The 21,088-nt window shown below is 43.4% G+C and overlaps 1 protein-coding gene and 1 long non-coding RNA gene across 8 annotated transcripts in view; one reads left to right on the top strand and one right to left on the bottom strand.

Moving 5' to 3' along the window:
* Window positions 1-15,927, bottom strand: part of SLC22A15 (solute carrier family 22 member 15) — an 81,313-nt gene extending 65,386 nt beyond the window's left edge. For all 6 annotated transcript variants that reach the window (XR_005372622.1, XM_038561865.1, XM_038561863.1 and 3 more), the window contains exon 1: window positions 15,794-15,927. Coding sequence is in view for 5 of the 6 variants with exons in the window: in XM_038561865.1 (XP_038417793.1) it covers window positions 15,794-15,880 (87 nt within the window). In the remaining variant the exon portion in view is untranslated. The remainder of the gene's footprint in view (window positions 1-15,793) is intronic.
* On the top strand, window positions 14,867-18,699 carry LOC119877175. 2 transcript variants are annotated; one of them, XR_005372623.1, is made up of 2 exons: window positions 14,867-15,476; window positions 18,291-18,699. It is a non-coding gene; the product is annotated as an uncharacterized LOC119877175 (long non-coding RNA). The 2 variants fall into 2 exon arrangements; XR_005372624.1 differs by lacking the exon at window positions 14,867-15,476 and adding an exon at window positions 16,799-18,003.
* Window positions 18,700-21,088: the final 2,389 nt, after the last annotated feature.

Genomic DNA, 21,088 nt, shown 5'->3' with positions numbered 1-21,088 from the left:
TAAGCTAAAACACCAAAGGCAAAATGATTTATCACAGGCAGATGACAGAATTACTGTCAAAGAAAGAGAAAAGAAAAAAAAAAAAAAAAAGAAAGAGAAAAGAAGTCGTGACATTGTATGTGTCAGAGCAGAAAGCTAATGTAAAACCCAAGGTGTGTGATTCTTGCATTCAGGGAAAGGCTGCGAGGATGTAAGGCAGCCCCCTGTCTATTTTGAGGAGAATGATGGTGGGCCTCTCGAGGGTCAGTCTGCGTGGGTGATTTATTGTAGAATACAAAGGAAATCGCGTTTCTGGATTTATATTGCTTCCTGGCCTCCATTTGCATACTATCAAGGAAGTTTTAGAACAGGAGGCAGTTTATAAAAATAAAAACCTTAATAATTACAAGCACAGATAGCACACTTAGCAGCCACTAGAATTGCAAAGCCGTTTGCATGGTTTTAGTAACTTCCCCTCCTTCTTACAATCTGCTGAACTTAACTGATGGGTAAAGAAGTGAAAAATTATGGGGCAAGGGAATGCTGGAGATGAGGCAAAACACATGCTCAAAACACAGCCTTCAATCAGGCAAAACAAACTAGCTCTATTTTCTCTCTAAATATGCTGTTTTCTGCTTTTGTTCCTACCATTCACTTCACCTGGAAAGTACTTTGCAGGGTCCAGCAGAGTCTCTGAACCTTTCCCTTCCTCCCAGATGCGACTCAGCAGCACTTCCTCTCACCCACCCTTCTCTCCGACCCTCCAGAAGCCCTCTCCTGCTTCTGCTCACCCCTCAAAAGCACCATCCTAGACTTTTCTTAGAGACATATCCTTTCCTTTACTCCATTATATTTATGTGTTTGCTCATCTTATTTTTTCCTACTGGAACATTCTGTCCCTGAGGACAGGATCTTTGTATGATCCAGCCCTGGGCTTCCAAAGCAAACACTTCACCTTCTAGATACATGATAGCACACACTAAACAAGTGAATGAATGAATAAATGACCAGGATGTAATGCTAATAACAAAAGCAAACATTTCTTTAATGCTAGTTATGTGCTAGGCATTGTTCAAAGTACTTGCTGGAAATATGTTAACACATCATATTTTTATCTGGATTGTTCTAAGATAAGCAATAGTCTAGGGAAGAGAAGAAATGCTCAAAGGGTCCTCTAATCTGAGGTGTGTTTCTTCATGGAAAATACCATTCTCAGCAATAGCTACAATGTGTAGAAAGTAGGTCTGAGGGACATCTGGGTGGTTCAGTGGTTGGGCGTCTGCCTTTGGCTCATGGCATGATCCCAGGGTCCTGGGATCAAGTTCCACATCAGCCTCCCCGCGTGGAACCTGCTTCTCCCTCTGCCTGTGTCTCTGCCTTTCTCTGTGTCTCCCATGAATAAATAAATAAAATCTTAAAAAAAAAAAAAAGAAAGAAAGAAAGAAAGAAAGAAAGAAAGAAAGAAAGAAAGAAAGAAAGAAAGAAAGAAAGAAAGAAAGTAGGTCTGAAAATACATGCATCCCAATGTTTATAGCAGCACTATCTACATTAGCCAAACTATGGAAGCAGGCAGGTATCCACTGACTGACAAATGGATAAAGATGTGAGATACATACACACACAGGCACACAATGGAGTATTACTTAGCCATAAAATAGGATGGACATGGACAGAGCCAGAAAGCACATGCTAAGCAAAATAAATCAGAGAAAGAAAGACAAATACCATACGACGTTATTTCCTATGTGGAATTTTTGTTTTGTTTTGTTTTGTTTTAATGATAGGCACACAGTGAGAGAGAGAGAGAGGCAGAGACACAGGCAGAGGGAGAAGCAGGCTCCATGCACCGGGAGCCCGACGTGGGATTCGATCCCGGGTCTCCAGGATCACGCCCTGGGCCAAAGGCAGGTGTTAAACCGCTGTGCCACCCAGGGATCCCCTCCTATGTGGAATTTAAGAAAGAAAACAAATGAGCAAAGAAAAAAAAAGAGGGAGACAAACAAGAAACAGACTCAACTGCAGAGAACACAAGGACAGTCAACAGAGGGGGGGATCCCTGGGTGGCGCAGCGGTTTGGCGCCTGCCTTTGGCCCGGGGCACGATCCTGGAGACCCAGGATCGAATCCCACGTCGGGCTCCCTGCATGGAGCCTGCTTCTCCCTCTACCTGTGTCTCTGCCTCTCTGTCTCTCTCTGTGTAACTATCATGAATAAATAAATAAAATCTTTAAAAAAAAATATTAACAGAGGGAAGGGCGGGGTGAAACAGATGATGGGGATTTCCAAGGGAACCTGCTGTGACGAGCACTGGGAGATGTAAAAAAAAAAAAGTGTTGAATCGCTGTATTGTACACCTGAAACTGATATAACACTGTATGTTAACTCTGGTGGAATTACAATTTTAAATTTAAAAATTAAAAAAAAGAAAGCAGTTCAGAAACAAAGAGGTGGTGCTGATCCATACTCGAATTCACAGAAGGGAGCAATGAAACCTAATCAGTATTATTCATAGCAACCTGTAGCCTCAGTGAGCACTTCGACCTTCTCATCTTCTCTGCCCTCCTTCCACCCCTCACAATGTTCCCAGGGCCCACCCCACCCTCATGCACACCCCCACACACACCCACACACCCACCCACCCACACACACACACACACACACACACTTTTCTCCCCAGAGTCCAAATACTCTCTCCATCATGTCTCTGCTATTACCAGTTACCACGCACACCCTCACCCACATATTCTTGTCTAATGACCACATCCATCAGCAGATGGGCCTTAAAGCCACAATCAGAAACCACCACCCGCGCTCCTTCGGAGTGAGGCCAACAACATCGCAAAGAGACCATTATCTTCTTCAACACTACCTCCAGGAAAGAACAAGTGCCACAGATGGCTACATTTTTCCCCCCTCTCAATATCATTATAATAAGAAAAGTGACAAAAATGCACTAGGGAACTGAAATTTTTGAAGTTGCAGAAAGTGAAGGTTTCAAAAATGATTTTATGTCAATGGCATTATAATGTAATGCTCCGGAAACCAAAAATGCCCCCCATAAATTATCTCATCACAATACCTTGTGCTGTGAAATCATGGTAAGTATGACGCTGATGTTTTCAGTAGGAAAAATGGGCAACAGAACAATTAGGTGAATCATCCAAGGTCATGTAGAATAATAGCAAAACCAGGATGAGAATGGGAGTCACCAGACTTCAAGGCCAGAGATTCCCTCAGAGAAAAGGGAAAAAAAAAAAAAAAAAAACGGGAAAAAACAAAGATGACTTTATTGTCATTACTGTTGGGTCTTTTCTGCACCACTTCCAACTCAGTTATGTAATTGACTCAACCAGTAGCATTACATGAGCACAACAGGACTACAGGACCAAGCGCCCAGGGCTCAGCACAAATTGGGTATTCAATAAATATTTGTTGGGTGACTTACCAATACCACTGTTTTTTAAATTTAAAATATTTAATTATTGGGGCACCTGAGTGGCTCAGTGGGCTAAGAGTCTGCCTTTGGCTCAGGCCATGATCCTGGGGTCCTGGGATCAAGCCCTGAGTTGGGCTCCCTGCTCATGGGAGAGCCTGCTGCTCCCCCAGCTAGCGCTCACATACACATGTGCTCTGTCAAATAAATAAAATCTTTAAAAAATATATTCAGTTATTGCCTCTGAATTAGTGATGTCTCAAGTCCTGCTTCTTCCTGACTCTAATTCATCCACATAATGCCATCAGATTGGTCTCCCTGAGATGCTCCTCATGAAGCTCTTCTGGCCAAAACCTACTAATGGGTAAGTGACAAATGCCCTAACATTCCGGATCTCCACTGTATGATCCAACTGCCACCCAATCTGCATTCAAGCTTTCTGTCCTAGCCTACTTAAATCCCCAAATGTGACTTTTCATCACGTGGTATAAAAAGCACGTGGAATCTCTATTCCTCAGAACCTCAGCTCTAGTAAACTTACAGCAAATCAAAACCTCTCCAAAAGAAATTTCAGTGAGATTGAATGCTAGTAGTCCACCTCTTGATCTAATTCATTGGGATCTAATTAACCTATTCAGAGTGTCAAATGGGATGTTTCTTCACCCAACCATAAACTGTACAGCCCCTTACAAGTGGTATCTATCAGCACTTCCCAAACTTTTCTGATCCCACAGCCTGGGGGAGACCCAGTGCCACATCTCTAGCAAGTTCTCATGAGTGCAAGGCTGCTGGTCTGGACCACACTTTGTGTGGGCAAGGGTACAGGCCACTCTCTCTTCTCCATGTTTTTTTCCAATTTTATGGTTTTCCATCTGAAATGACCCTCCCATTTCTCTTTAAACCCAAGCTCCAAAGTTCAGCTTAAGCTCAGTCCCTCTGAAGTCTTCAACAAGCCACTCCTGACGACACCAATGGCTCCCTTCTTAATTTCCAAAGCATCCATTGGGTGGCTGCACTATTTACGGGGGGAAATATTATTCTGCACATTGTAGATATAGTGAAATTCTAATTTGTTAATGATTTCTCATATCTTAAAGGAAAGAAACCCTAACTTACATTTCTCTATCCTTCCAAGTTAACCCACTGTATACATAAGAGCCTAGGATACATTTTGTTAACTACTTCCTTACAGAATGGTGTAGGGGGAAAAATAGATGATGATGGATGACAACCTAGTAATTCCAGGACCTAATCCTGGTTCCAACCACTAATGAAGACTTTGGACAAATTAAGCATTTGGGTAAACAGTGATTTAATCTGCATCTGTTTTTCCCTCCCTCTCAATCTTTTCTCTCAAATAAAATGGGAATACCATCACCTGACCATCTTCCTTCTGTTACTTCTGCTTCATTCTTAAAAAATTGTAGTGAGTACCAACACTTTACAACACATTATATTATGAGCCTCAGGTGATAACAAGGATGGCTAGGAAACAATTACTTCCTTCTAGGCAAATACATTCAACTGAGGACAACAAATATGCACAAAGCCGCAAACACAAGGCCGATTTTGACAAACGCGGTATTAGCCATGGTAGAAATGAGGTTAATGAGAACACAAAGAAAGTGAATGGGAATTCCAACTGGGAGAATAAAGAAAAGCTTGCTTGACACCCGAGCTAGGAAGTAAAAGACTTGTAAGGGGTTATTAGGCCAAAAAACCCCCAAAAAACAAAAAAGACAATCGGAGTCAGGAAAGCAAAGAATGTATTTTTAGTGTTCTCTGAAGTATTACAGGGTTCACTCAGTTTTTCCCAAATTTCAGTCATCTGGTTATCTGGTTATCTGGTTTTATGTACCCATTTTCTCTTTTCTATTATTTACTTAACAGTCTTTTAATTTTATTTAAATTCCAGTTAGTTGGGGCACCTGGGTAGCTCAGTTGGTAGCTGTCTTTGGATCAGGGCATGATCCCAGGGTCCTGGGATAGAGTCCCACATTGGGCTCCCTGCTCAGCGGGAAATCTGCTTTTCCCTCTCCCCCATTTGTGTTCTTCTCTCTCAAATAAATAAATAAAATCTTAAAAAAAATAAATTCCAGTCAGTTAACATACAGTGTAATATTAGTTTCAGGTGTATAATATAGGGATTCTACATTTCCATACATTACTCAGTACTTACCCTGACAAGTGCACTCCTTAATCCCCATCACCTATTTCACCCACCCCCCATCCTCTCCCCTCTGGTAACCATCAATGTGTTCTTTAGAGTTTAGTGTCTCTTTCTTGGTTTGCCTCTCTTTTTTTCCCTTTGCTCATTTGTTTTGTTTCTTAAATTTCACGAGTGAAATTATATGGTATTTGTCTTTCTCTTACTGATTTATTTTGCTTAACATAATACTCTCCAGCTCCATTCATGTCATTGCAAATTATTAGATTTCATTTTTATGGGTAATATTCCATTGTGTGTATACACACACACACACACACACCACATCTTCTTTATACAGTCATCAATTGATGGACACCTGGTTGTTTCTATGATTTGGCTAATGTAGATAATGCTGCTATAAACATTGGGGGGCTGTGTCCTTTTGAATTAGCATGTTTGTATCCTTCAGGAAAATACCTGGTAGTGCGATTGCTGGATTGTAGGGTAGTTCCAATTTCAAATTTTTGAGGAAACTCCATACTGTTCTCCAGAATGGCTACACCAGTAGCATTCCCACCAACAGTGCAAGAGGGTTCCCCTTTCTCCATATCCCTGCCAACACCTGTTATTACTTGTGTTGTTGATTTTAGCTATTCTGACAGTTGTGAGGTACTATCTCATTGTGGTTTTGATTTGCATTTCCCTGATGAGCAGTGATATTGAACATCTTTTCATGTGTCTGTTGGCCATCTGTAAGTTTTCTTTGGAAAAATGTCTATTCATGTCTTCTGCCCATTTTTTTAAAATGATTTTATTTATTTATTCATGAGAGATACACAGAGAGAAAGAGGCAAAGACACAGGCAGAGGGAGAAGCCAGCCCCATGCAGGGAGCCCGACGTGGGACTCGATCCTGGGTCTCCAGGATCATGCCTGGGCCAAAGGTAGGCGCTAAACTGCTGAGCCACACAGGCTGCAATTTTGCCCATTTTTAAATTGTATTATTCATTTTCGGGGTGTTGAGTTTTAGAAGTTTTTAATATATTTTGGATACTAAGCCTTTAGCAGATATGTCATTTATAAATTCAATTAAAATTTTTTAACTTAAGCAAATTTGCAGAGAAATACAATTTTATACCAATAGAGATATGACCAGTCAAATAGAACTACAAAAATAAACACCATGTCATAATCCCAAGTGTTGCCTAGTATGTTTTTATGTAAGGTAGGACACAAGAGGGTCACCTGGGTGGCTCAGTCAGTTAAGTATCTGCCTTTGGCTCGGGTCATTTCAGGGTCCTGGGATTGAGCCCCCCATGGGCCTCCCTGCTCAGCAGGGAGCCTGTTTCTCCTTCTCCCTCTGCCATTCCCCCCAACTTGTGTTCTCTGGCTCTCTTGCTCTCTCTCTTGCTTGCTCTCTCTCTCACACACAAATAAATAATCTTTAAAAAAAAAAAGGTGAGCCACAAGAGGTATTTTCAAGCAAGATCTGGGGAGAGGAGTGAAAGCAAAGGAGCAGCCATTCTTGCTTTTTATGCTCAGAAGGTTGGGGCACGTGCTTCTGTGCCTCCCATACATTGCCAGTTCTTTGTTGGTTCACTTTGTTGGTGGAACAGGGCAGCTGAGCCTGCAGTTGAGCCACAATCCCCTGGACCCTCCCTCAGCATCTCTGACTCCTGGGCTAGGTGTGCATTGAGTTCCACAATGAAAGGCAGGTGCTTCATCAAGGCTGAAGGCAGTGAGAATGACACAGTTTCCAGTCAATTCTGATGGCTTCCAGGTCAGTTTCCCTTCCAGACTGCCTTCCCTGCAGACTCAAGCTCTAACATCAGACACAAAGACAGCAACTTCACAGGGACTGTTTAGCCAGCTCCCCCAATTGCATATGGTCAAATTTCTGTAATAATTCATTGACTACATGCATAATAATATATACAAATATATATGATAAACACACACATTTATATATACCCACATGTGTCCCCATCCCAGGAGTTCTGCTTCCTGCCTCTCTGGCTGAACTGTGACTGACACCACCTTGAACAAACATGATACATTAGCACTTAACAAATCTGGAAGTAGATATACGTATGTTTATGACATTATTTCCTGTATTTTGTTTGAAATGTTTCAGAACTTAAAAAAGAAGTTTTAAATGAAAAGGTAGAGTAAATAAATTAAAACCAGAATAAAGTTATTAAATTCCAACAGGGTAATGTTTTCTGCTCAGAAAGCTCAGAAAGGTCTGAGCTTTCTTTAAGCCTTACTTCTAATCCATTCCCTTTGCTCAGACAGAAATATTTGCAAATGTATTGAGAAGTGCTAACACCAAAGGAGACTTTCCTCTTAGATAAAAGACAGATTAAGGAAGAACTAAAGAGGGAATCACCTTGTCACTTTATTAGCTGATGCAATTTAATACTATTTCCATATACCCCTAAACCTACCACGCAAGCCATTCTTTGGGACATCATGTCATGTAGAAAGATAAAAGATTAGAAATGAGGAGAGGGCACTTGTGATGAGCACCGGGTGTTGTGTGTAAGTGATGAATCCCAGAATCCTACTCCAGAAACCAATGCTGCCCTGTAGGTTAACTAACAAAATTAAAAAAAAAAAACAAAAAACAAACCGGGATCCCTGGGTGGCTCAGCAGTTTAACGCCTGCCTTTGGCCCAGAGCATGATCCTGGAGTCCTGGGATTGAGTCCCACATCGGGCTCCCTGCATGGAGCCTGCTTCTCCCTCTGCCTGAGTCTCTGCCTCACTCTGTGTGTGTCTCTCATGAATAAATAAATAAAATCTTTAAAACAAAAAGATTAGATTAGAAATGACTAATGAAATGGAGTAATACAGAATCAAGAACAAAGGTCAGAGGATATCCCTGGAAGGAGGGTAGAGATGTCTTCTTCTTGGACGTTTGGAAAACTATAATGCTAGGTGAGCATTCAGAACAAAAATTTCAGAATAAAAATTCTGAAGTAAAAGGAAGGGGTATTTAGGAAGTTGACATTTCTATACCACCCATAAAGTTGAAAGAAAGAACATCTGGGGTGAAAGGGAGCAATGGAGTCAAGAGAAATCTGAGCTTAGGAAGTGTAGTCAACACCCAAGTAGGAGAAGACTACCGCCCAAGTGCATGGGTTTCAGAGCTGTGAAAAAGAGAAACCAACAAGCCTACATTTGCAACAAGAGAGAACGGAATAAGCAAATTATAGTACAGCCATACGTTGGAACACCACACTACAGCCATTAGAAAATATGTGGTTGTTCATTTATGAGCACAGTAAGGCATTCACAATACCACTGAGAGACAAAAATCAGATTAGGATACAAATTTACACACACAAAACGACAAATGTACACATTCGTATAATAAAAAGTCTGGAAGGCAAGCCACTGAAATGGGAGCATGTTTCATGTCTGGGTGGTCGAAGTTCTGGTGGGTTTTTTTTTCCTTTTTTTCTATATTTTCCCTTTTTTGTACAATCACTGTATATGACTTGATGAGCATCACATGATTCCCATAAGTGCAGACGACTGTTTCTGCCTGAATATTTGGTTAAGGAAACCAGAGACGAGATTCCTGTGTGTGTCTTGGGATTTGCTGGCTCTCCCTCCTAAGGCAGCCTCTGACTGTGTGGATGAATCAAGCTCATATTCTGCAGACCTCAAGGTGACACTGACACAATGCCAACCAACTGCCGGGCATTGGGCAACTTTAAGAAATTCTGAACTTGCAAAACAAATTAATTAGACACTCATGGTCCAGCCATTTCCCAGAGCACAGTAATGACTGAGACCTACCTACAGAGACGCCCTCAGCCATCTCACAGCAGAGGGTCACAGCATTCCAGTCTGGTGGTCTTACTGTCTTCACAATTTTAATGACGTGTGTGTGTGTGTGTGTGTGTGTGTGTGTGTGTACTGTCTTATTAAGGTAATACCTTCTGTGTCAGGGCACATGTTAAGCAGCTGTGCTGTGGGTGGCCCTGGCAGGCATGCTGCTGGGATGTGGGCGCTGCAGAGGTGTTGAGCTTTGCTTTCCAAGGCATATTCCAATTCTTGAGATGCCGGAGGCTCCAGGCTCAGAGGAGCTTCCTTAAAGCTCCTGGAGGCTCCATTTATCTCCATAACCGCCCTAGATGGAAATCTGGTCTGCAACTTCATCTGCTTTACACCAGGGGGCAGTGTCTGTCTATAGACAACAGCTTTCCTGAGGACAGACTGGGGCCAAGTGTAGCTCTGGTCTCTCTGAACTATGGTGCCCCATTCACCTAAAGTGATGGAAGAACACGAGAAAAGGGTCCCCGGTTTATCACCCCAACTCACGGCCACAGTCTGAGGGCAGAGAGTACTACATCTGAGGGTAGGGCAGCATAAAACTTGCTCAAACTAGCTGCAAACCATGGTGGATGCTCGATGTTCTTGGAGTCAGGATAGAGCAGCTCTAACTGATGCCACAAGTTCTCATCCCGGCTGAACACCTGGTGGTGCTGAGAGAGAATCCCTTGAGGCACAAGGACTGGTCCTAATGACTAACATGGAGAGGTCTTCACTGATGTTTCCTCTAGGAACTTGCTTAGGGTGGAGGGGTTGGGACCACCTTAGAGCTATCTCACCAAAGGAAGTCTTTCCATGCATCTCCTGGGGAGATTAAGACACGGAGGCAGATGCAAGCCGGCAGGAGACATTCGTTGTGACAGTGCTCTATACAGAGTTTAGTAAAGCTCCCTGAACAAAACTCCCTCGACCCCAAGCTCCTAACTGTGAAATTCACTGACCGCAATTTCCAAGGCTAACTGGTTAAAGGAACAGCAATGGGAGAGTGGACGGGTATTCCCATATGGTGAATTTTCTTCTAAGTATGGACATCTTTTCTTTTTTTTTTTTTTAATTTTTATTTATTTGTGATAGTCACAGAGAGAGAGAGAGAATGAGGCAGAGACACAGGCAGAGGGAGAAGCAGGCTCCATGCACCGGGAGCCCGACGTGGGATTCGATCCCGGGTCTCCAGGATCGCGCCCTGGGCCAAAGGCAGGCGCCAAACCCCTGTGCCACCCAGGGATCCCTGGACATCTTTTCTAAACATTTTTGTTTTTCAAAACTTAACAGAGAAGCAAAACAAAATAAAATTCATCAACCCACCCATACAATTAACTGGTTTCTTTTATTATATTTGCTTCCGATTTTTAAAATACAGTATTACGAATACAGAGCAAATCTCGTTGATAGCCTTTCTAGTCCCAACCTGTCCCTTCATCCCCTGGAGGTAACCAACCTTTGAATTGAGCGTGGAGCCTTCCACTCCATGTGTTTATACTTCTACATTGTCCATTTACATTCATAAACCAAATGTGGGATTGTTTCCTATGTTTGTACAAATTTTTATGAAGAGCTAAGTATCACATTGTACACATCACGCTGGCTGTTTTTTTTTTTTCTTCATTTAACATCGTGTTTTAAAAATTCATTCCTGTGGCTATTTATAGATCTGCTTCATTTACTTCAACTGTTATATTCTATCAAATTTCTACCACATTTTAATTATCTGGTCCCTTTTTGAGAGTCATTCAGGTGGCCACTAACTTTTGTTATTACAAATGGTGCTGCAATAAACATCCTGGATATGCATGACATCCTTATGCACATGTTCAAGAGACAGCGGGATGATGTACACTAGGAGTCCAATGCTGGGTTTTAATTGTGTTAGTGCCAAATTGTTCTCTAAACTGCTAGTCCCCGCTTCTCCTCATCTTCATCACACCTGTACTGTTAGACTATTTAATGTTTGCTAATCTAATAAGTGTGAAATGATATTTCATAGTCCTTTAATACACCTGTCCCAGATGACTACCGAAGGTAAACATCTTTTCACATGTTGACTAATGCACTCTTCTCTTCTGCACACTACCTGGTCAATCATTCGACCTCCTAAAGAAGGTATTTATTGCGTAAATGACTTGAATGCACTGGATCTGATAAATAAGGTTGGGGTTATTAAGAGTTTCTATTAAAATAATGCACATCATTGAGGACCATACATACCTCAAGCTCTGGTTCACAGTGACATCACGATTTTGCTGGTGAAACTAATGCTTGTTATGGGTTATAGGTTCTTGCTTGCTAATGGATGTTTTAGGCCCTGTGCAAATTATACTACAATCTGTGATTCGTGATCCCTAGGAAAATGAAGGAGCTGGAGTCTATAGCTTAGAACAAAGAAGTAGGATCCATTTTCACTCTGTGTCTAAAGGGATCCAAAAACAAAGAATTGTATTCCAACACTCCTCCTCCAGACAGCCTGGCAAATAAACACACACATACACAAACACCAAATAATGATGATGGTGTCAACCCTGAATCACTGTCAGGAAATAGAAACAATGTACACAGAATAATTCATATTTAAATACCACAAATAGCTCTTACCCAAGGGAAGGCACACATTTCTGGAGAGTGAGAATTTCACTAACTGCAAAACTGTAAACACTACCGCTTGTTCATAAGACTATTTTTATATAAGGCACTTATTTTTTCCTTTAGATTTTTGCTTATGTACTTTCAAACCACATTATCACTATTATCAGGGGCATCTGCATCATATAAAGAGAAGTCTACAAAATCTTTTTTTTTTTTTTTGAACTCTACAAAATCTATATCTGTTCCTCATGTATCTGAAAGCTGACCACTACAGAGATTTCAAAGATTGTGTTTACAAAGAGTGTGAATGTTAAGTCTCCTAGCTGAAGGAAACTGGATATTGAGGTAACTTTTGATGAGCTCCAAGATGGTATCAATAATCCGTGAAAACAGTTAACCTAAAGACCCTGAGAGTTGGCTTTGTAATGTGGTTTTGTGCTTTTGATTTTTGATTTTTATTTTTTGAAGATTTTATTTGTTCATGAGAGACACAGAGAAAGGCAGAGACACAGGCAGAGGGAGAAGCAGGCTCCTCAAGGGGATAGCAATGCGGGACTCAATCCTGGACCCTGAGATCACGCCCTGAGCCCAAGGCAGGTGCACAACCACTGAGCCACTCAGGCATCCTCAGGTTTTGTTCTTTTAGTTTGAACTTGGGATATGTCTGAAGTAAAGGCAGTTAAAACCTTTATTTAAAAATAATAATAATGGCCCCAGAAGGAAATAAAGGAAAGGATATAAAACCTGCTATCTCTGTCTCTCTAGTTTTGTGTTTCTCAGCTGGGGATGGTCATTACCAAACCACAGATGCAGAAAAGGCTCCTGCTGTAGCAGAGGCTCCCTGTCTGGCTGACCCTCTCTCTGGCAATCCCATCTACAACGTGCAGGGCTCCCTGGCAGGGCTCCCTCTCCCTGGCACTGCTGCTGCGCAGGTGGTCTGTTCGTTCCTTGGGCAACGGTACACCAGGGCTTTGGGTTTTATCTCGAATTTTTTTAAGTCACCTCTATACCCAATATGGGGCTCGAACTCACAACACCAAGATCAAGGTTCCACCAACTGAGCCAGCAGGCACTCCGGGGCTTTGGGTTTTAAAGCAAACATCAACTTCCCACCTGAGCCTACCCTGAATAGGGCTTCTTACTTTTTCCTCTGTTGGAAGAAGCAACCTCCACAAGATAATGAAAGCATCATTTTACAACTGTGTAATAAGGCTCCCAGGACTCCCACTCACAGGCCGAGCCTAGCTGAAACCATCTCCAACAACAGACTTGGTAGAGAGATCTTTGGTGATGTCACTGTCATATCCAGGATAGCTATGGGCGACCTCAGGACCACCTGAATCATGTATCTCAATGGGGTGGTTAAGTCCTCATAAACAGGTACCACTATGAAGGATTCACTTCTGTCTGGATGGACCCATCTACCCTGTTGGGATAGATACAGCTACAGGGTGCCTCCCAGCCCACACCTACAAAATAAACATCACTTATTCCCAACGTTTTTTTTTTTTTTTTTTTTTAAGATTTTATCCATTTACTCATGAGAGACACAGAGAGAGAGAGAGGCAGAGACACTGGCAGAGGGAGAAGCAGGCTTCCTGCGGGGAGCCCGATGCAAGACTCGATTCCAGGACCCCGGGATCATGCCCTGAGCCAAAGGCAGACACTCAACCACTGAGCCACCCAGGTGCCCCCCAACACTCTTAAGATCTGATTCTTTGACTCCTAACTCTGGGAAACAAACAGGGGTAGTGGAAGGGGAGGTGGGCGGGGGGCTGGGGTGACTGGGTGATGGGCACTGAGGGGGGCACTTGATGGGATGAGCACTGGGTGATATGCTATATGTTGGCAAATTGAACTCCAATAAAAAAAATAATTTAAAATTTAAAAAAAGATCTAGTTCTTTGATGGCAAACACTGACCACATGTCAGGCAGGCATCAGTGGACAGTCAGTCACAGGCTTAGAGCTCTTTGCTACTAAACACTAACCAGGGCAGCCGGGGTGGCTCAGCGGTTTAGCACCTGCCATTAGCCGAGGGTGTGATCCTGGAGGACGGGGGTCGAGTCCCGTGTTGGGCTCCCAGCATGGAGCCTGCTTCTCCCTCTGCCTGTGTCTCTGCCTCTCTCTCTCTCTGTCTCTCATGAATAGATAAATAAAAATCTTAAAAAAAAAAGATTAAAAAATTAATAAAATAAACACTAACCAACTGGGTCAATCATAAAGAAGAGTAAGCAACAGAAACAACAGGTCCTGAACTCAGATCAGTGGCTATTCCAAGGCGGCACTCCCTCAAGATAAACTTCTTCTCTGTGCGTGGATACCTGTCTAGGCCTGTAAGAAGATAACGACAGCAGGTGGAGTACAGGGATGGGAGGTGGCACTGTTCAGAAAAGGAGTCATATTTCTGGGATGCTTGGTTAGAAGAGGAAAGAAAAAGAATTTTCCCAAAGAAAACGTATTATAAATGAACATCAGGCATCACGGATACAATTCTGTTCACTCTTTTGTGATTTAGGAAATACTTTTTCCCCACATGAAAATTACATTTAAAGCTGAAACAACGAACATAAAGGAACTTCAGAATACTGCAGATTTGTGAACTAACAACTGGCTTTGCTAGAAAAAGGACTGACAACCTCTATCAGTCCATCATTCGAATAGGTTTTCTGGCTGGTGATAAAATCGGCTGAACTTGCAAATATTTTAGTGGAAAAAGTAATCAGTAAGACAGCCTGTACCCTTCCCCACCCCCATCTTCCTGTTGAGCAGTTGCCTTATGTGGGATTTAAGCAACTGGTTGGAGTGGCGGTTAGACTCATGACTTCCCTATACTTTCCCCAGGATAATTATCATTGCAGGTCATTGTACTCGTTTAACTGTCTGCCTGCCTCTCCCCCCAACCCCCCAGAAGATAAGCTTCAAGGGAAAGGGGCTTTGCTTTGTCCACCACTGTGGCCCCTGCTAAGCACATAGTAGGCACTCACTAAACAGGTGTTGAATGAAGGGGTGGTACAAGGACTCACTCACAGTAGATACCAGTAAAGAATGTGTGAATGAAGCGCCTTTAGAATATCGGGAGAAGTAACTGATGCTCAGTGGCCCAGTCAGGCTGGCAAAGGAGGAGTAACTCCTGCCTGGCAGAGTCTATCTATAGTGACCTTGAGCATTCCAAAACCTACATTTCTAAGCTGGGGTGGGCAAGCAGTCTGAGAGTTCTGTGCAACCAAGAAACGATTCTATTTTATAAGCACACGTCGTAGACGGCCTTATTCAGCTTGTAAAAGTCTCAGCCCGAGGCTGGCCTCTGGGCAGAATGACCCAGCAGAACTTGCACCCGAGTGAAATAAAGCCTCTTCACGGAAAGCATCTGGCACAGGAGGCCCCCTGGAACCCAGGGAAAGACGGTGAGCGGAGACCCAGACGTGAGGGAGGCCGCTCGGGATGGGGCCGGGCTCTCCCAGGGCCCCGGATTCCAAGGTGACCGGAGCCACAGGTGAGGACAATCCCCTCCATCCCCTGGCGCATTCCCCGCGTCTCGCAGGTAACCGGGGAAATGGGCACCGTTTATCCTCCGGCTCAAAGGCTGAAGCACAGCTCCCGCGCTCCTTCCCCCACGCGGGGTGGCGGGGTGGCGGGGGGGGCACCGCCCTAGGGGGCAGGCTCGCAGGCCAGGCCCGGCGGCGACCTCGGCGACCTCGGCGACCTCGGCGACCTCGGCGACCTCGGCTCGCGCGGGGGGCGGGGGGCTGGGGCCCCCGGGGTTGGCGCGCCTGCGGTGGGGGCGGGGGTCGGCGGGGGCGGGGCACTCACCTGCAGCAGCACCGCCAGCAGGAAGCACAAGTACATCTGGTAGATGCCCATCTCCCCCACCGCCTGGAACGCCTCCTCCACCTCCATGGCTGGCCCGGCCCGGCGGCCCCGGCTCGGCCCCGGCTCGGCCCCGGCTCGGCCCCGGCGGCGCGGAGCGGGCGCGGGCGCGGGCGCGGCGGCGGGGGCGGGGGCCGCGGCGGGGAGGGGCGGGGAGGGGCGAGCGCGGGAAGCGGCGGGGGCGGGGCGGGGGCGGGGCGCTGCTCTGCGGCCGCCGCCCGGACCGCGGGGCTTCCCGGCGGGGCGGTGGGTGCGGGCGAGGCCGGGGTGCGCGGCCTCGGGGGCGAGGGAAGCGGGCGTGCGCTCGGGCTGCGGCATCCCCGCGGATGGAGACCCGGGCCCTGCCTGGGCGGGCGCGCGGAGGCGGGGCGGCCTGGCGGCGGCTGGCGCGGGTGCCCGTTCGTACAAGTCGGGGGCCGTGCGGGAGCCTCGGGAGGAGAGCGCGGGCCGGTTCCTGCGCCGCCCTCACGGTGCTAGCTCGGTGGGGATCGCGGGGCCGCAAATCCTCGCAAAGCCGCGAGATTCATTTGCGAGCCGCAATCTGCCCGGGGGCCAAGGGCCTGCGGAGAGCGCGGGGGGCGGAGGGCGGGAGGGGAGGGCGCCCCGCGGTGGGAAGGGCCGGCGGCATCCGCGGGGCGGGCGGGGTGGAGGAAGGGGGGCCGGGCCCGGGAGCCGGTCCCCTCGTTCCCGCACCGCCTGAGCTGCCGGCCTTCCCTGGGCCAGGCCCTGACGCCGGGACCCCGCATGTTTTACTGAGGCTGCACATCTAGGACAGTGAGACAGGCCTACGGTTTCTTCTCTTCCTCCCTTCCTGCCCCCGTCTGCGTTTGGCCGTGAGCTCACGGCGGCTTCGTAGCGGGGTTGGAAGTGTCTGGTAAAACCCTCCTTGAAACCATCTGGACTGGCTTGCTGTGCAGGGTGGTCCCCTTCCTTACGGAGATAGATTGCGCACATGGTTATGACTTTCCGTTCTTAAATTACTTTTTTTGGTTTGTAATAAACTTGTTCATCTTGTTCTCTTAGGGTTTATAAAATCATGCTCTCTCTCTCTGTCTATGCCATATTTTTCATTGTTAATATTGTTTATTCTTCACTCGTACCAGTCGTGCTAGAGGTTTCTCTCTTTTTTTTTTAAAGACCCATTTTTATTTTGTGGTTTTTCTCCTGTGTTTCTTTGCTTTCTATTTTATGGATTATGTGGATTCCTCCTTACTTTTATTCCTGTGTGATTGTTTTATTAGGTACATGACTTGAAAGTTTAGCTTAATTGCTTTTCATTTTACTTTTTAAAGAATAATTACATTTCAGGCTATGCATTTCTCCTTGCTCTGTCCTACAACTTTTGTCATGTGGCTTTTGTTGCCTTTAGTTTGAAATATTCCATGACATAATGTCCTCTTTAAACCAATGAACTGTTTGTTAAGGCTTGCTTGCTTGCTTGCTTGCTTTCCTTCTCTCTTTTCCTTCTTTCTCTTTCTTTCTTTCTTTCTTTCTTTCTTTCTTTCTTTCTTTCTTTCTTTCTTTCTTTCTTTCTTTCTTTCTTTCTTTCTCCAAGTTAAATGTTATTGCTGTTTTTAACCATCCTTTTATTGTTGAATGGTACTTTAAATATTTAAATGCTTTGCGAACAGAGATGATATTAAATCTTGGATATTGTTTGAGGTTTCTTGGGACCAAGTATGCGGTCATTTTAGAAAAATGGACTGAATGTATAGCAAATATTCTCCATTTGTTTGGGTGTAAGGTTCTCTATATATTAGATCAAGCTTGTTAATTGTACTCAAGTAATGTTTCCACTGGATATATCAGTTTTTAATAACTGTCAAAATCTTCCAAAATGTTTATCATTATGCAGTTTTTATCACGTTCTTTTTATTTTTGTAGGTTTGTAAAATTACCAATTGAATCATTTCTTTTATCATGATAAAATACTTCTTTTCCCTTTTAATGCTTTTTGTCTTGATTTTTATTTTGTCTAATGTTAATATTGCTGCATCAGAGATTCTTTTGGTATTATTTTCCTTGTAATCTTTATTTTCATACTTTTGTGTTCATTATGTTCTAGGCATATTTATGGAAGGAGGATCTTTTTGTCCATCCAATTTGATAGTCTTTATCTTTTAACATGTGAATTAAATCCACTTATATTTATTGTGAGTGATATATTTAGAAATATTTCTACCATTTCATTTTGTTTTCTGTTTGCCATCTTTTTCCTTCTTTTCCTTTTTGGCCATCTGTTGGGCTCCAAAAGCCATTTTTATCCTGCCCATCTCTTTTTTGCTCTTTTGGGGACCTACAGATTACATTATTATTATTATTTATTATTATTATTATTATTTTGGTAGTTACTCCTATATTATTAGCATCTACATAACTACACACTCTTCTCTAATGTTCATAGGTACTTAATACACCTATTCTCTTTTCAAACTTATAGGAACCTACCTACACAAGATTCTGAAGGTATACAGAACAAGTCTCCCCGAAATGTGTCACTTCAGCATGTTGACTATTTTTAGCAGAAGGCAATAGAGGTACAGCGGACTCAAGAAACATTTTTTTCTCCTTAAATTGCCTAAAAGAATTTAGATGGGAGGCCTAACCCAGAAAAAGAATGATTACTAAGAGATAACTTTTTTTATCTGAAAGACTTATCTGAATGGCAAGACAAACGTAATTACCAACCATCTGCTCTTCTTACTGTCCAATGAATCACCCTTTACCTTTTACTCCAAGCCCCTTTTCCATTCCTTATTTCAGGGTAGCATATAGGTCTCAAGTGCCCCACTTGTCCTTGGATATCATATTCCCTGTATGCATTAAATTAAATGTTTTTCTCCTGTTAATCTAGCTTTGTTATTATTAAATGAGCCAAAGAACCTCGAATGGTAAGAGGAAAATGTTTTCTCCCCAATAATTCTAAGAATGCTTTATCTGAGAAAACACAGGAGGACATAAAGATGTTATATTCCAGAATATTTCATAAGGTGACTCCAGAAATTACTGATGTGGTGCTAAAACATTGGTGGAGGGCAGCCCGGGTGGCTCAGCGGTTTGGCGCCACCTTTGGTCCAGGGCGGGATTCTGGAGACCCAGGATCGAGTTCCACATCGGGCTCCCTGCATGGAGCCTGCTTCTCCCTCTACCTGTGTCTCTGCCTCTCTCTCTCTCTCTCTGTATCTCTAATAAATAAATAAAATTAAAAAAAAATTTTAATAAAAAAATAAAACATTGGTGGAGAAAATTCATGTGAAATGTTTTATTTAAAAAACTTAACTATTGGGATGCCTGGGTGGCTCAGTTGTTGAGCATCTGCCTTTGGCTCAGGGCATGATCCCAATTCAGGGATCAAGTCCCACATCGGGCTCTGCATGGAGCCTGCTTCTCCCTCTGCCTGGGTCTCTGCCTCTCTCTGTGTCTCTCATGAATAAATAAATAAAATCTTAAAAAAAAAAAAAAAAAAGCTTAACTGTTGTTAAGGAAAATTAACCTGCACTTGGAAATAATAAGAAAGCAAGAGGAAGACTATGTATCCTTTCAATGTAGTAATGAAGCATTGTTTAACAGGCCCACCCTAGGATTATTTGATTTTTTTTTAAAGATTTTATTTATTCATGAAAGACACAAAGAGGCAGAGACACAAGCAGAGGGAGAAGCAGACTCCCTGCGGGGAGCCCAATGCTGGACTGGATCCGGTACCCCAGGATCAGGCCCTGAGCAGAAGGTAGACACGGAAGGCAGATACTCAATTCCTGAGCGACCCAGGTATCCCAGGATTATTTAATTCTGTAAGAGAATTTATCTCCATTTAACTTTGTATTTACTACAAGTTGGATTCTAGATACTGTGCAGCTCCATATAAATTTGTAGATTTCTGTTCAGTGGAGATGTAAATGATTATGTTCGATAAAAAAGATAATCTATTATTTCATTACCCTATAAAACATTCATTTGTTTTGTACAAATCTAGAAATCCTATTTTAACATGCCTTTTTTTCCCCTAGAAATTACCAGTTTCTCAACTGCTCTTGGCACCAGCTTTACCATAATACTGGTTCTTTCATCAATTAAAATCTTTGACATGGGTTCATTCTCTATTGGTAAGGGAGTCCTATTTTTAACTCTTGAAAATTTTCTTTGACATCATGATGTATGGGGAATGAAAACATTATTCGTATGATATATGGCTAAATTAATAAATTGTTGAGTAGAAATTTGGTTATTTCATCTTACTTCCTAAAAATTTATATATTAATTCATCTTACATCAGACATATATGCTAGAAGCAGTTGGCTAGTGTGAGAGCAGAAAATGCAACCTGTGGATTGTCAGAAATGAGGCCTGACGGGTTGATAGAGGCCAGGTATGCATGCAGTGCTAAGGAGCTTAAACTTTCTCCCACAAGGAATGGGGAACCACTCAAGTGTTTTAAGCTGGAGTGGTATGATTTTTAAAAGACGATTTGACAGCAGTGTTAAGAGCATGTAACACCAGTTGAAACACTGCTGTAATGATCCAGGCAAAAACCAATGAGGACCTGAGGGCTCAAGCCAGAACAGTAATAATAGAAATGGGGAAGTGAAGTCAGATTTAAAGTAAAATTTCAAAAATTGATAGTGACTGCATTTTGCACAGGCAAAAGAGAGGGAAATCAGGAATGACGCCTGTATTTCTGACCTTGATGACTGAGAAAATGGAGGTACTATTAACAGAGGTAGGGAACGCGGAGGGTGGGGTAGGTTGATAGAGGTGGGCTGCAGGGCCTCCCACCGGAATGGTCCTGTTGAGAGGCATTGCTCTTTTAAATGGCCGTTGCCCCTTTAAGATCCTGCCCTCCCCCCGTAACCCACCCAGGCCCCTGCTGGATTTCCTTGCCCTAATTTACAGTCCTCGCCGAGCTTCTGAGCATGCGCGGAAGAAAGAGCAGGACTAATTAAAGCTCTCCTGAGGCTCCAGGTATTGCATCTGTGGCTCTCAGCAAAGAGTTCCTTTTTGAGAGCCTGTTTTCCCCATCTGACTGTTTTTGGTTTTTTTTTTTCTCATTTTTCTTTTTCTTAAGCCCTTTCCTACCGTACTTTTATAGTACCTGAATCTGAATCTATCCTTTATCACTCAGGAGTAATGAGCATCGCGAGGTTCTTTTTTTATTTTTTTATTTTTTTTAGATAATAAAAATTAAAATAATGTTTAGAATAGGTTATCAAATACATACTTTTTGGGATCTGAGAAGAAAAA

This window comes from Canis lupus, chromosome 17, assembly GCF_011100685.1.
Source record: "Canis lupus familiaris isolate Mischka breed German Shepherd chromosome 17, alternate assembly UU_Cfam_GSD_1.0, whole genome shotgun sequence".
Classification (NCBI taxonomy): Eukaryota; Metazoa; Chordata; class Mammalia; order Carnivora; family Canidae; genus Canis; species Canis lupus.
Note: the sequence above shows the minus strand (reverse complement) of the source record. Positions and strands in the feature narration are given on the sequence as shown.